This window comes from Thamnophis elegans, chromosome 6 (assembly GCF_009769535.1).
Source record: "Thamnophis elegans isolate rThaEle1 chromosome 6, rThaEle1.pri, whole genome shotgun sequence".
Classification (NCBI taxonomy): Eukaryota; Metazoa; Chordata; class Lepidosauria; order Squamata; family Colubridae; genus Thamnophis; species Thamnophis elegans.
Window position 1 is genome coordinate 8,750,988 of NC_045546.1, and position 13,701 is coordinate 8,764,688.

The 13,701-nt window shown below is 44.5% G+C and overlaps 1 protein-coding gene across 1 annotated transcript in view; it reads right to left on the reverse strand.

Annotated features, from left to right (window-relative positions):
* Window positions 1–623: 623 nt before the first annotated feature.
* Window positions 624–13,701, reverse strand: part of NOX4 (NADPH oxidase 4) — a 176,749-nt gene continuing 163,671 nt past the window's right edge. The window contains 1 exon segment of the mRNA XM_032220101.1: window positions 624–744. Coding sequence (XP_032075992.1) covers window positions 624–744 — 121 coding nt within the window.

Here is a 13,701-nt window from a genome sequence, read left to right on the forward strand (position 1 = left end):
GACGGCCAACGACTGTAATTACTTCAATTTCATTTATTTTTTGCCTATCCAGAAGGAGTGTATTTCATTTTTTTTTAAATGCTTCCTGGAGTTAGGTAAAGGTAAAGGTTCCCCTCGCACACATGTGCCACTCATTCCCAACTCTAGGGGGCGGTGCTTATCTCCATTTCAAAGCCGAAGAGGCAGCACTGTCCAAAGACAGCTGTGGTCTCCGTGGTCATGTGGCCGGCATGACTAAACATCAAAGGCGCATGGAACACTGTTACCTTCCCGCCAAAGGTGGCTCCTATTTTTCTACTTACACTTTTACGTGCTTTTGAACTGCTAGGTTGGCAAAAGCTGGGACAAGTAACGGGAGCTCACTCCGTTACACAGCGCTAGGGATTCGAACCTCCGAACTGCCGACCTTTCTGATTGACAAGCTCAGCTTCTTAGCCACTGAGCCACTGCATTCCTGGATTTAAATAGTTATAAATTATTAAGAAAAAGAGAAAGCAAGGAAGAAGAAAAAAAAGAGGCTTTGGCACAAGTGATTAAAGTAAAGCCGTTGGTTGTTTTTTTTTAACACACAAAAAAAATTGCACTCAAGTCTTCAAGCAGTTCTTGGAAAGCCTCAGATGCTCTCAGCTAAATGACTCTTTGTTGTATTCAAACCTTGTCCCATAAGGATTGCCCCTGTTGCTTTGTCTGTGAACAGCTTTGGAGATTCCGCGAGGGCCGCAGCAAAAAACGCCAACTGTTTTCCTGCAGAGACCAAGGAGAGAATTACCAAAGTCATCGATGCAATTTTTTTAAAAAAATAATAACATTGAGCCCACCCTTCTCCTTCCCTGGCTTGTAAAGGCTAACAGGTGTGGTGGAATATAGTCTGGATTCCCAGGAGGGAGAGAGGAGCAACAGGAAGCTTAGTTTACATAGTTTGCATGGGAGAAAGCAGGTGAAAGCATCTCTTCCCTAACAGTTCCCGGTGTTTGCATTTCCTGGGTTGGATGAGAAGAGCATATCTTTCTCTTTGTTCTGGCCACTTTTGAACGAGGCACGATTGAGAGCGTTTTAACAAACTGCATTGCTGCCACAAGCTTCCCTCCCTTATCAGCTGAGCCAGGGGAGTAACTAAGTGTTTTTTTCTTTTGTCAAAGCACCTGGTGTGCCCAAACTCCCGTGGCTCAGCTGATAAGGGAGGAGAGCTTGTGGCTTAGAGGTCAATACAACTGCTTAATATGTAAAAACAGCCCAAGTTCGAATCCCAGCAAGGGTATGGCTAGTTGATGAGGGCTAAATAGCTTGAAATAGATCTATACTAGTTTCCCTTCATTTATTTATCAGCAAAAACGTAACACAAAATGGTTTGTCATGTAAGCGACTGCCTGGAAGACTCCTAGAGTGGGGCTAAAAGGCAAAAAGGAAGCAGTATGTTCCCTCCCGTGTGTGTGTGTGTGTGTGTGTGTGTGTGTGTACATATGTATATCCAATCCCTTGATCATTTTAACGGTCCCAGCTCATCCACTCCAGCTCTATTATTTTCTTTGATTGCCCAAATCACATCATTCCAACTTTGGTTGCACAAGATATTTGTTTAAAAGTCATTATATATTTGGTGTGACCTTTTTCTTAATGGCTTCAAGACAACATTTGCCTTTTGCACAGTGATTGCTGCTTGGAGCAACCAGAGCCGAGGTGGCGCAGTGGTTAAATGCAGCACTGCAGGCTACTTCAGCTGGCTGCAGTTCAGCAGTTCGGCTGTTCAAATCTCACCGGTTGACTGAGGGTTGACTCAGCCTTCCATCCTTCCGAGGTGGGTAAAATGAGGACCCGGATTGTTGAGGGCAATATGCTGACTCTGTAAACCGCCTAGAGAGGGCTGAAAGCCCTATGAAGCGGTATATAAGTCTAACTGCTATTGCTATAGCATGCAACTATTCCTTATCACTCAAAGTTCTTGGGCCTGACTGGTCTCCATAGCTCTTCGTTCTTTGGGAGAAAGAGATTCTCATCACAAAACTAGTCCAGAGATATATTTTTTTTGGTGTTGATCCATTAATTGTTGGCATCTGTCTCTCTCTTAGATGGGTCTAGGCTTCTAGAGCTCCTCTGGGTGGCTAATTAATTTAATCGGTCTGGTCCTTGACAATCCTGGATTGATGGGACCGACCACAAGTCTTCTGCCCATCTACAATCTCCTGTGGGAGAGTCACAATTAATAATCCTTTTAATGTTGCCAGGAACATTTCATAGTGACAGCATCTATGCCAGATGTTCTTCTCGCTTCCTAATCGTTACTGTCATTTTGAAATAAGATGATTCGAAGATGGCACCAGTTACCCCTTCCGTAGATCAGTTCTACACAGTGATTAATGAGCTCTTAAGAATCAGAATTTGAATCTCCTGCCAAGCTTCACCTGGAGATTATTATTATCTATCTATATAAAAATGGCTGTGTGTGTGTGCGTGTGTGTTCCAACATAACTCTGGAACGCCTTGAACAATTGAATCAAGGTTGACTCAGCTTTCCATCCTTCCGAGGTGGGTAAAATGAGGACCCGGATTGTTGGGGGCAATATGCTGACTCTGTAAACCGCTTCGAGAGGGCTGAAAGTCCTATGAAGCGGTATATAAGTCTAACTGCTATTGCTATTGCTAATTTCAACCAACACAGACTACTTACACTCTGGAAACAAATACTGTAGGCACAGGAGTGGGTTGCTGCTGGCATTACTGCCAATTCGCTGCGCGCAAAAACAATGCTATCATGCCACCCTTAGTCCTTCTTTTCATTATAGTTTATAGTTACTTTATTTGTATGCCGCCCTTTTCCCTGAGGGGACTCAGGGCGGCTCACAATTCAGGGGGAGGGAGGACAAAACAAGTTACATACATGAAGACAATACATCATTAAAAAGTGCAATAGTCATACTATTCGGGTGGGGTTGAAGTCTTTAGCCCCAGGCCTGTCGGGACAGCCAGGTTTTAAGGGCTACGCGGAAGGTCTGGAGGGTAGTGAGGGTACGAATCTCCACGGGGAGTTCGTTCCAAAGGGTCGGAGCAACCACCGAGCAACCACTACTCCTCCGGGTAGTTGCCAGTCGACATTGACCGGCTGATGGAATTCGGAGGAGGCCTAATCTATGGGATCTTATTGGCCTAGTGGAGGTAATTGGCAGTAGGCGGTCTCTCAAGTACCCAGATCCAATACCATGAAGGGCTTTGTAGGTGACAACTAGCACCTTGAAGCGCACCCGGAGATCAACAGGCAGCCAGTGCAGCTCGCGGAGGATAGGTGTTACGTGGGTGAAACGAGGTGCACCCACGATCGCTCGCGCGGCTGCATTCTGGACCAGCTGAAGTCGCCGAATACTCTTCAAGGGCAGCCCCATGTAGAGCACATTGCAGTACTCCAGCCTAGAGGTCACAAGGGCACGAGTGACTGTTGTGAGAGCCTCCCGGTTCAGGTAGGGACGCAACTGGTGCACCAGGCGAACCTGGGCAAATGCCCCCCTGGTCACAGCTGACAAATGATGTTCAAAAGTCAGCTGTGGGTCCAGGAGGACTCCCAAGTTGCGGACCCTATCTGAGGGGCGTAGTATTTGACCCCCCAGCCTGAGAGATGGAACACTTGGCCAATTAGTAGGAGGGAAGCACAACAGCCACTCAGTCTTATCTGGATTGAGTACAAGCTTGTTAACCCCCATCCAGTCTCTAACAGCCTCAAGGCCCTGGCTCATCACGTCCATCGCTTCATTGAGTTGGCACGGGGCGGACAGATACAACTGTGTATCGTCCGCATACTGGTGGTATTTTATCCCATGCCGTCAAATGATCTCGCCCAGCGGTTTCATGTAGATATTAAAAAGTAGGGGGGACAGGACCGAACCCTGCGGCACCCCATATGTTAGGGGCCTAGGGGTCGATCTCTGCCCTCTGACTAACACCGACTGCGACCTGTCCGAGAGGTAAGAGGAGAACCACCATAAGACAGTGCCTCCCACCCCCACCTCCCGCAGTCGTCGCAGAAGGATACCATGGTCGATGGTATCGAAAGCCGCAGAGAGGTCAAGGAGTACCAGGATGGAGGCATGGCCTCCATCCCTGGCTCTCCAGAGATCATCGGTCAATGCGACCAAAGCGGTTTCTGTGCTGTAGCCAGGCCTGAAGCCAGACTGGAATGGATCAAGATAACTGGACATTCCCAATTCCTGCAAGTGTTCTTCATGGTTTAGTCACCAGACCCCTAATCATCTTTCTTGCTCTTCCAGTATAGTCTGAATATTGATCCACAACTGAATGGCCGATACACCTGGAAGGGGTTACTCAGATCATTAAGATTCAACCTGCAATAGAAATAGCAATAGCACTTATATACTACTTCACAGTGCTCTAAGCAATTTGGCAGTTCGAATCTCACCAGGCTCAAGATGGACTCAGCCTTCCATACTTCCGAGGTGGGTAAAATAAGGACCTAGACTGTTGGGGGCAATAAGATGACTCTGTAAACCACTTAGAGAGGGCTGGAAAGCATTGTAAAGCAGTATATAAGTCTAAGTGCTATTGTTATCTCACTTATCAGCATAAATGTGGGGTTCCATTACGGTCATAAGTGGAGGACAACCTGTATATATTACCTCCCCTTGTGTTTCTTTGTGAAACAAAATTCTCTGTCAGTTCTATTGTGCAAATGACTGCCTCTTAACTGCAGCAACAGATGTTACAGTTGTGTTATGGAAGCAGCACCTGCAACCTTGAACATCTGTCCGAGGGCTACGAGAAGCCTTGCGGATCAGTCTCCCACTGAGGAAACATCTCTACCGCAACCCTTCCGTGCATCTCATTCTGAGATGAGGTGCAAGGGAAACACAACACACAATTAATGAATTACAAACTCACTGCTGGAAGGTGGAGTTGGTGAATGGTTCTAAATGATTGGATTTCTAGACAATAGGTTTGTAGGCAAATCTACTTGCCATGTGTGTTTTCAGTAGGGAATACAAGACGCATTAAAAAATTTTTTTTTTTTAAAAAAAAAACACCATTTCTTGAGACCAAAGGCAGTCTTTCCTCATTTGAAAAGATCCTGTATATAGGGTTATATACAAAACAAATACGGGACTAAGAAATTACAGATAGCCTATGCTTAAGATTAGGAATAATCTAAACTGCTTAAAGTTAGTGCAACAGGAAGAAGCTGAGTTTAATGCAGAGATGTTATTAACTTCTTTTTTTTAATTTCCTTTGTCTTTATATATTTTAGACTGTGTTTGTTAAAAATCTATACCGTGTATGGGCTCTGGGAAGTCAGGGGGGGGGGGAAGGGAGGTGGGGCATTAGGGGGGAGGGGGATATATAGTATGTGTTAGATTTTAAAGTAACGCGACTGCACTTGTATACTGTTGCTCTTTAACTTCACTGTAAAAATAGGACAAGCTGAATATATTAATAGATAGTAGAAATACACCAAAGGGAGGAGTAGCGGGATAGAAGAAAGAGGGGTAGAGAGGGTGGGAGAGAGGATTGGAGGGAGGATGAGAAGGAAGGGAGGGAGTGTACTGGGAGAGAGGAGTGGTAGAGGGGGAGGGGAAGTAGGGTAGAGGGGAATGTTGGAGGGAGGATGGAAAGTTGGAGTGGGGCGAAAGAAAGGGTGTATGGAGGGTTGAAGAGGTACATTGGGTTTCTATTTTGGGGGGTATTGTTGACAAGAGGAATGGCTGTGTTTATTGTTTAATGTTATATGGCCCCGGTTATGCACAGTATATATGTGACTGTACGAAATGAAAATGGAAAATAAAAACACATTTACAAGTAAAAAAAACCAAAAACAAACAAAACAAAAAAACGAAAAGATCCTGTAAACACAAAAGATGTTTTTGTGCTGGATCCCTCAGCCTGACTAACAACAAACGGAAATCCAATCTATTCAGAGAAATTGCAAATATATAAATTGGACACTTGGGAGAAGATAGTGCATTCAATCTTCTAACCAACTCCCCTTTTTTAACAGCTCCTTTAGTTATTTGCCTGCAGATACAGCATTAGTGTGCCAAACAGCCTTTCTCACCTGCCCCCTCCAGATGTTCTGAGACACACCTCCCCAGCTAGTCACCTGGAAAGGCTGCAAATGATAATCTCACACCTCTGGAGCCCAAAATACTCATTGGAATTCACATTTTGTCACTTAAAACCATTGTAGGAAGTTAGCACCCACCCCTCTCCTAGAAAAATGAAATATTCTAGGAAACGTTAAAAAGGCAGATGAGAAAAGGAGAAACATGTTTTTAAAGACAAAGCAGCTTCCTGCAGCTCCAGGGTGATGGGATTAAGACATGGCCTTCAGGACATAGGATTAGCCCTCTACTCATCTCACCACATGGCACCTGGGAAGATTATATCACCCAGCAAGGCTCAACCAAGCTTGGGACTCAGGACAGCCTACCGAGTTGTCCCTGCATGGCCCCATGGGAGTCTGACAACCAATCAGAATACAAACTCAAATTCAAAAGCCCAGAGAGGGCATAAAACCCGGGCACTCTCAGCATCTCTTCCCTCGCGCCCCCCCCCCCCACAGCATAGCAATAGCAATAGCAGTTAGACTTATATACCGCTTCATAGGGCTTTCAGCCCTCTCTAAGCGGTTTACAGAGTCAGCATATTTCCCCCAACAATCCGGGTCCTCATTTTACCCACCTCGGAAGGATGGAAGGCTGAGTCAACCCTGAGCTGGTGAGATTTGAACAGCCGAACTGCCGAACTAGCAGTCAGCTGAAGTAGCCTGCAGTACTGCACTCTAACCACTGCGCCACCTCAGCATCTCCAGCCATGTGATCCTGTTCATCAATAAACCTTCTTTCCAAGCAACTTCCATGAATCCAGTGTCTTTTTCCCCACTTGGAACTGAGCTCAGAAGGACATTTCTTCCAACAAACCATTTTCTCAATAAATGTCAGAACTCCAAGGCTTGTTCCTTGTAAGTTCATTTCCAGTCCTGGTTATCATCAAGAGTTCTGATACCAATGATTTGAAGGGACAGGTATTTAGTTCTAACATGCCTGGAGAAGTCCAGTGTAGAGAAAGGGAGGAGAACTAGGGCCGAGAGAATTACGCAACCGTTCATTTAAAGACTTTCTGAAGTTATTACTGACGCTGAAAAGAATGACATGACCATTTTTCAAGCAACTATTCTACCATTCCCAGAGTCACGTGATCAAAATTCAACACTTGGCAACAGACTAATATTTATGAGAGTTGCACTGTCCTGGGGTCACCATGTGGTCTCCTTCTGATAGGCAAAGTCAATGGAGAAACCAGATTCGCTTACCAATCGTGTTACTAACTTAACAGCTGGAACGAAGGAGAATTTTCCCAACAGAATAATTAAATCAATTGAACAGTTTGCCTCCAGAAATTGTGGGTGCTCAATCACTGCAGGCTTTTAAAGAAGAAGATTGGACAGCCATTTGTCTGAAACAGTATAGGGCCTCCTGCTTGAGCAGGGGGTTGGACTGGAAGACCTCCAAGGTCCCTTCCAACTCTGTATTCTGTTATCCAAAAGACCAAGAAGAGACATATGCTTGGCTGCTGTTGGAAAGAGAGTGCTGGATTGGATATCCTTTGGATCTGATCGAGCAAGACACTAAGCCGGCATTGCCTCGGTATTTATTTATCCCAACCCTCCTTCCATGAACATCGCTGCAATTTCTAATGTTCGATTTTCCCCCCTTACCAGAGAGAGCCCCCTTTTGGAGTACTGTGAAGCCATTACTATGGCAACTCCACTGCGCTGTACAGTAGAAGCCATTTTAAGGCAGTACGGTAGAAGCCATTTAAGGCACAACAGGCTGTATCTTAACAGAACACACACACACACCGAGGGGTGTTAGGGGTATCCCCTTATCCCCATAGTATTTGTCTCTAGAGGTGTTCCAGAGTTATGCTGGAACACACACACACACACACACACACACACACACACACACAGACAGAGCCATTGTTGTGTTTCTGGGACAGAATGAGAGAATGCAAGGGCCACAACCATTTTATTTTCCAAAGATAATACTGTATATCCAGCATCTCCTTCACAAGTCCCACCTAAATGGGGAAAGGGCTGCCAATGATCAGCTCACGTTCACTTCAAGAGTTCTGTGCCGGAAAATTTCCTACGGATTACAGATCTTTTCCTAAGCTAACAAACTCGAAGAAATGATAACAGCAGACGAGACAGGTGCCAGCGCCAAAGCAACGCAGACTGCAAACAAGGCCAAGGTATGGAAATATAGCAGAAAGTGCAACACCGTGGACGGATGTTGAAACAGAAGAGTTTCGTTTTCTTTCTTTATTCCCCCCCCCCCCCCGCTCTACCAGCTGCTTGGTTAACTGGGAAGATGAAGCACTTCCATTGTGGAAGATGAACAGGCCTTTGTTAAAACTCCATTTCTCAAGATGCAACATATTAGATAACAGCAAGCATCCGGTGCCTTGGCATTAAATGAATGTGTTAAACCCAGACTCATTTCCATACAAATGCAGTTTATTAAAGCAGCCCCCCCCACCCCCGCCTCACACCCATTCCTCAAGCTGCTGAATAAACCAAGTTGGGAATCTTACTTACTGTCTGTTATACTTGGCTATTTCATTAAATAGGAGTTTCCATCGCGGCCGTCCAATGAAAAGCCGGCAGTTCAGCACTTGGTATTTCTCGCCAATTATTTTCTGGGGGAAAAAAAATAGCCCAAAATATTCCCTTTGGTGTATTTTGCAAGATTGCTGCCGATCAACCAGTCTCAACTTTGCATGTCAAGCTAAGAACCTGACCTGAATATCATCCGGACAACTGAACTACTGATGCACAGTTTGATTCATCTGAATAGAATAGAACAGGGAAGAGAAAATATAATAGAATTAGAATAGAATAGAATAGAATAGAATAGAATAGAATAGAATAGAATAGAATAGGATACGATAGTACAGAGAAGAGAAGAGAAAATACAATAGAATTAGAAGAGGATAGAGAATACAATATAATAGCATGTAGAATAGAATAGAGCAGAGAAGAGAAAATATAATAGAATTAGAATAGGATATAGAATAGAATAGAATAGAATAGAATAGAATAGAATAGCATGTAGAATAGAATAGAACAGAGAAGAGAAAATAGAATTAGAACAGAATAGGATAGAGAATAGAGTAGAACAGAAGAGAAAATATAATAGAATTAGAATAGAATAGGATAGGATAGGATAGGATAGGATAGAACAGAGAAGAGAAGAGAAAATATAATAGAATTAGAATAGAATAGGATAGGATAGGATAGGATAGAATAGAACAGAGAGGAGAAGAGAAAATATAATAGAATTAGAATCATATAGAGAATACAATAGAATAAAATAGGATAGAGAATACAATAGAATAGCATGTCGAATAGAATAGAACAGAGAAGAGAAAATATAACAGAATTAGAATAGAATAGGATAGAGAATAGAATAGAATAGCATGTAGAATAGAATAGAACAGAAAAGAGAAAATAGAATTAGAATAGAATAGGATAGAGAATAGAATAGAATAGAACAGAAGAGAAAATATAATAGAATTAGAATAGGATAGGATAGAGAATAGAATAGAATAGAACTCTTTATTGGCCAAGTGTGATTAGACACACAAGGAATTTGTCTCTGGTGCATATGCTCTCAGTGTGCATAAAAGACAAGATACATTCATCAAGAATTATAAGGTACAACCCCTAACGATAGTCACAGGGTACAAATAAGCAATCAGGAAACAATATCAATATAAATCGTAAGGATACAAGCAACAAAGTTACAGTCCTGCCGTCATAAGTGGGGGGGAGATGGGTGATAGGAACGATGAGAAGACTAATAGTAATAGTAATGCAGCCTTAGTGAATGGTTTGACAGTGGGGAGGGAATTAGTTGTTTAGCAGAGTGATGGCGTTCGGGGAAAAAACTGTCCTTGTGTTTAGTTGTCTTGGTGTGCAGTGCCCTATAATGTCGTTTTTAGGGTAGAAGTTGAAACAATTTATGTCCAGGATGTGAGGGGTCCATAGATATTTTCCCGGCCTTCTTTTTGACTCATGCAGTGTACAGATGCTCAATGGAATCTGTTTGTGTTTGTGCATGCATCTGCTTATATGAAAATTCTCCTACATCCATGAATACCTTCCTTTGGTATCTGTTGAGACTTTGGCGCCCCAGAAGGTCCACTATACTGTAGAAACTGATATCCTCATTTCTTGATGGGGGTGGGGAATAGGTCAAGTTCACATGACCTGCATTCCCCTAGCATGCATTTCCCCAACAAATAAATAATATTATGTCTTAATGCTATCACCTGTTTCACATGACTTGCTAGAATTGCATAATGTATTAGACTCATCTAAAACGAGGTCAGGGGTCCCATATTTACATTGGAATTACAAATATCTGAACTCTCCTGGGTCTAATTCTAGCATCTTGCACAAGCCAGTTCTTATTCCAAGAAGATTGGAGCCGTGATGGCGAACCTATGGCACTCTCTGCGGGCACGCGAGCCATCGCCCCAGCTCAGCTGCGCATGCATCTCCCACTGGCTAACTCATTTTCGGGTCTCTGCAGTGCATGTGTAGCAGTGGTTGGTTCCGTATCCTGTTCCAACCAGTACCTATTTTCATTGGCAGAGTACTCAGGCCATCACAGGCACCTCCGACACGTGACCGTCAAAACCGTGCTCGACTAAGCCGCGCCCAATTAAACCGCGTTGCTGACGTCATCAACAGGCCGACAACAGCCAGCGCGGAGAAAGAAGGGCGCTTTAAATAGCGCTTTGAAAGCAAGCCGATTCAACTTAAGGTAAGGGTTAGGTTTAGGGTTAGGTTTAGGGTTAGCTTTAGGGTTAGGTTAAGGGTTAGGGTTAGGGTTAGGTTAAGGGTTAGGGTTAGGTTTAGGGTTAGGTAAGGGTTAGGTTTAGGGTTAGGTTAAGGGTTAGTTTTAGGGTTAGGTTTAGGATTAGGTTTAGCGGGGTTAGGTTTAGGTTTAGGGGTTAATTTTAGGTTTAGGTTTACAGCGTGCTTCTGTCTCCGCGCTGTTGTTGCTCTGTTGATAACATCAGCGACGCGGTTTAGTCGAGCGCGGTTTTGTGGTGGAACCCCTCCGACATGAGTGATGACATGCTGGCCACACCCATCTGGTCAGCCCCCAAGGTCAAACACAACCTTGATGCGGCCCTCAATGAAATTGAGTTGACACCCTTGCTTTAAACCAAACTGATTCTTTTAGGTGTAAAAGAATTTAAATGTAGGTGAATTAAAACAAAAGCAAAAAAAAAACTTTGCTGAAAATCATTTTGCTGCTGAAGTAGTCCACAGGCAGCCACAGGCTACCATCCCTGGATGAAGGTAGCATGTCACCAGAGATGGTCTTCACTTACTTTCCCTACTGAATTGCAAATGTGAGCAAGAGCGTCCACGCATGTGCTCGGACTTCCGTGCATGCACTTTGATTGCGCACACAGCTTGCACGCATGTGCATGGCTTGAAAACGTGCCTAAATAGGATGCATAGAGCCGGGAGTGGGGGGGGGGGCAGGCCCACCTGCGATTTCCACTCCCATCTGAATACCAGCTCTGGATGCCACCTTCATATTTTCCATCGTTCCACTGGGTCACCAATGAACCTAAGCAGTAGAATACCCATCATTGGCTCAATTTCGTTTCTCAAGCTCCCAGCATCAGTGGACGATCCATGATGCTTAAGGCAACCTCCGAATCTTAATCAGACATAGTTTTTTTTCCACGTATTTGAAGCACCACTTCAGCTGCGAACTGTATTTTGCGACATACCTGTATCCCGTCTGTTTGACTAAGGTACAGCTGAATATTGATAAAATCTGGTCGGTTTTCTTGCCAGAGCTAGTGCATAGTAGAAAAAGAGGAAGAAAATAATAATAAGTGAATTAGCATATGTTCTTATTTGCGGAAACAAGGCTATTTCTATCATTAATTTCACTCTCAAGAAAGGTTGAGATGGCCAATCTATCGTGTTTCGCTGTCGTATCTTGACAGCAAGGGTGCAAAATCTCGGCTCTGTTTTTTCTTAGCCAAGGAATTTGGCTCTTCCATTGTATTTGTATTTGTATTTGATTATTTGTATGCCGCCCTTCTCCGGGAGGACTCAGGGCGGCGGACAATTCAAGGGGGAAAAAAAGGGGAACATAAAAAGACAAAATACAAATAATAAAAGTAGACAACAGTCACACAACCATACATGTCGAGAGTGGAGGGAACTCATCACCCCCAGGCCTGCCGGCAAAGCCAGGTTTTGACGGCTTTTCGGAAGGCCTGGAGAGAGGTGAGGGTCCGAATCCCTGCGGGGAGTTCATTCCAGAGGGCCAGAGCTGCCACAGAGAAGGCCCTCCCCGGGTAATAGCCAGGTGGCATTGGCTGGTAGATGGCACCTGGAGGAGGCCAACCCTGTGAGATCTAATGGGTCTGTGGGAGGTAATTGGCAGCAGGCGGTCTCTCAAGTACCAGATCCAATACCATGAAGGGCTTTATAAGTTACAACTAGCACCTTGAAGCGTATCCAGAGACTGATTGTGATGAGACTGTGGGAAGGAAGAGGTATGGATCTTCTCCATACGATCCACCTCTCCGCCAAAGTTGAGCCATTGGGCAGCTGTCTGAAAGGAGCCAAAAATCAAGAACCAAGTGTCCAAAACAATATTAAAGGGATGGAACCAGGAATCATACCTAAAAAGAACATAGCCACACAAAAGGACTAGGAATACATTCCTGGAACAAATTCTATCTCGGTCTCTGTTCAGCCCATCCTGAACAGATCAAAAGCTAGCTTTCAAGAGTTCCAAGATACAGAGTTGGCCCGCCAGCTGCCAGAGGAGCTGGTGGCAGACTCAGAGAGTGAGCAGGTTGGGGAGGAACATGGGCCACTCCTGGAGTCTGGGGAAGGCTCTGATGAGGACTCTGCATCGGAGGCAGAGATGGGGCCAGGGCCATCCGACAGTTGTCAGTTGCCTATGGAGTCGGAGATCAGTGGGGCAGAAGAACAGCTGAAGCCTGTTCCCAGTGTGCGCATGCACAGAGCTCTCAGGAGAAGGGAATAGCTGAAGAACAAAGATTGACTCAGGAGTAAAAGCACAGGTGAACAGTGAATGGCCCAGTGGTAGGATTCAAATAATTTAACAACCGGTTCTCTGCCCTAATGATCATCTGGGTAGGTGGGGCTCAGTGGTCATGTGACTGGATGGGCATGGCCAACTCAAGGTCATTCAGGTCAATGGGCGCTTCGCCGTAGCTGTTACAATGTAATAAGGGTTAACCGGAGAGGCAGTTTCTATAAGCAGGTCACTAAAGATTAGGCTAGAAACAACCACTAGAATGTTTCCTTCCTGCCTTCCTTACAGGTTAGCCCTGTAAAGTGGAAAAAAACAAAAGGAGATTTCTTCCAACAATCGGTTCTCTGAACTACTTAGAAAGTTACCAACCGGTTCTCCCAAATAGGTGCGAACTGGCGGAATCCCACCACTGGAATGGCCCCTCCCATAGGGAATAAAGAGGAGCAACAGGGGAATGGAATTTGCAGGAGACTATTAGTTCAATTCATTAGAGTGAAGATCTCTTCCTGACTTCTTGCCAAGTATTGTCTTCTACAGCGTGGCGTTTGGAAGATATCGGCCTGGCAGCTTTCCAAGCCTGATAAAGGTCTGT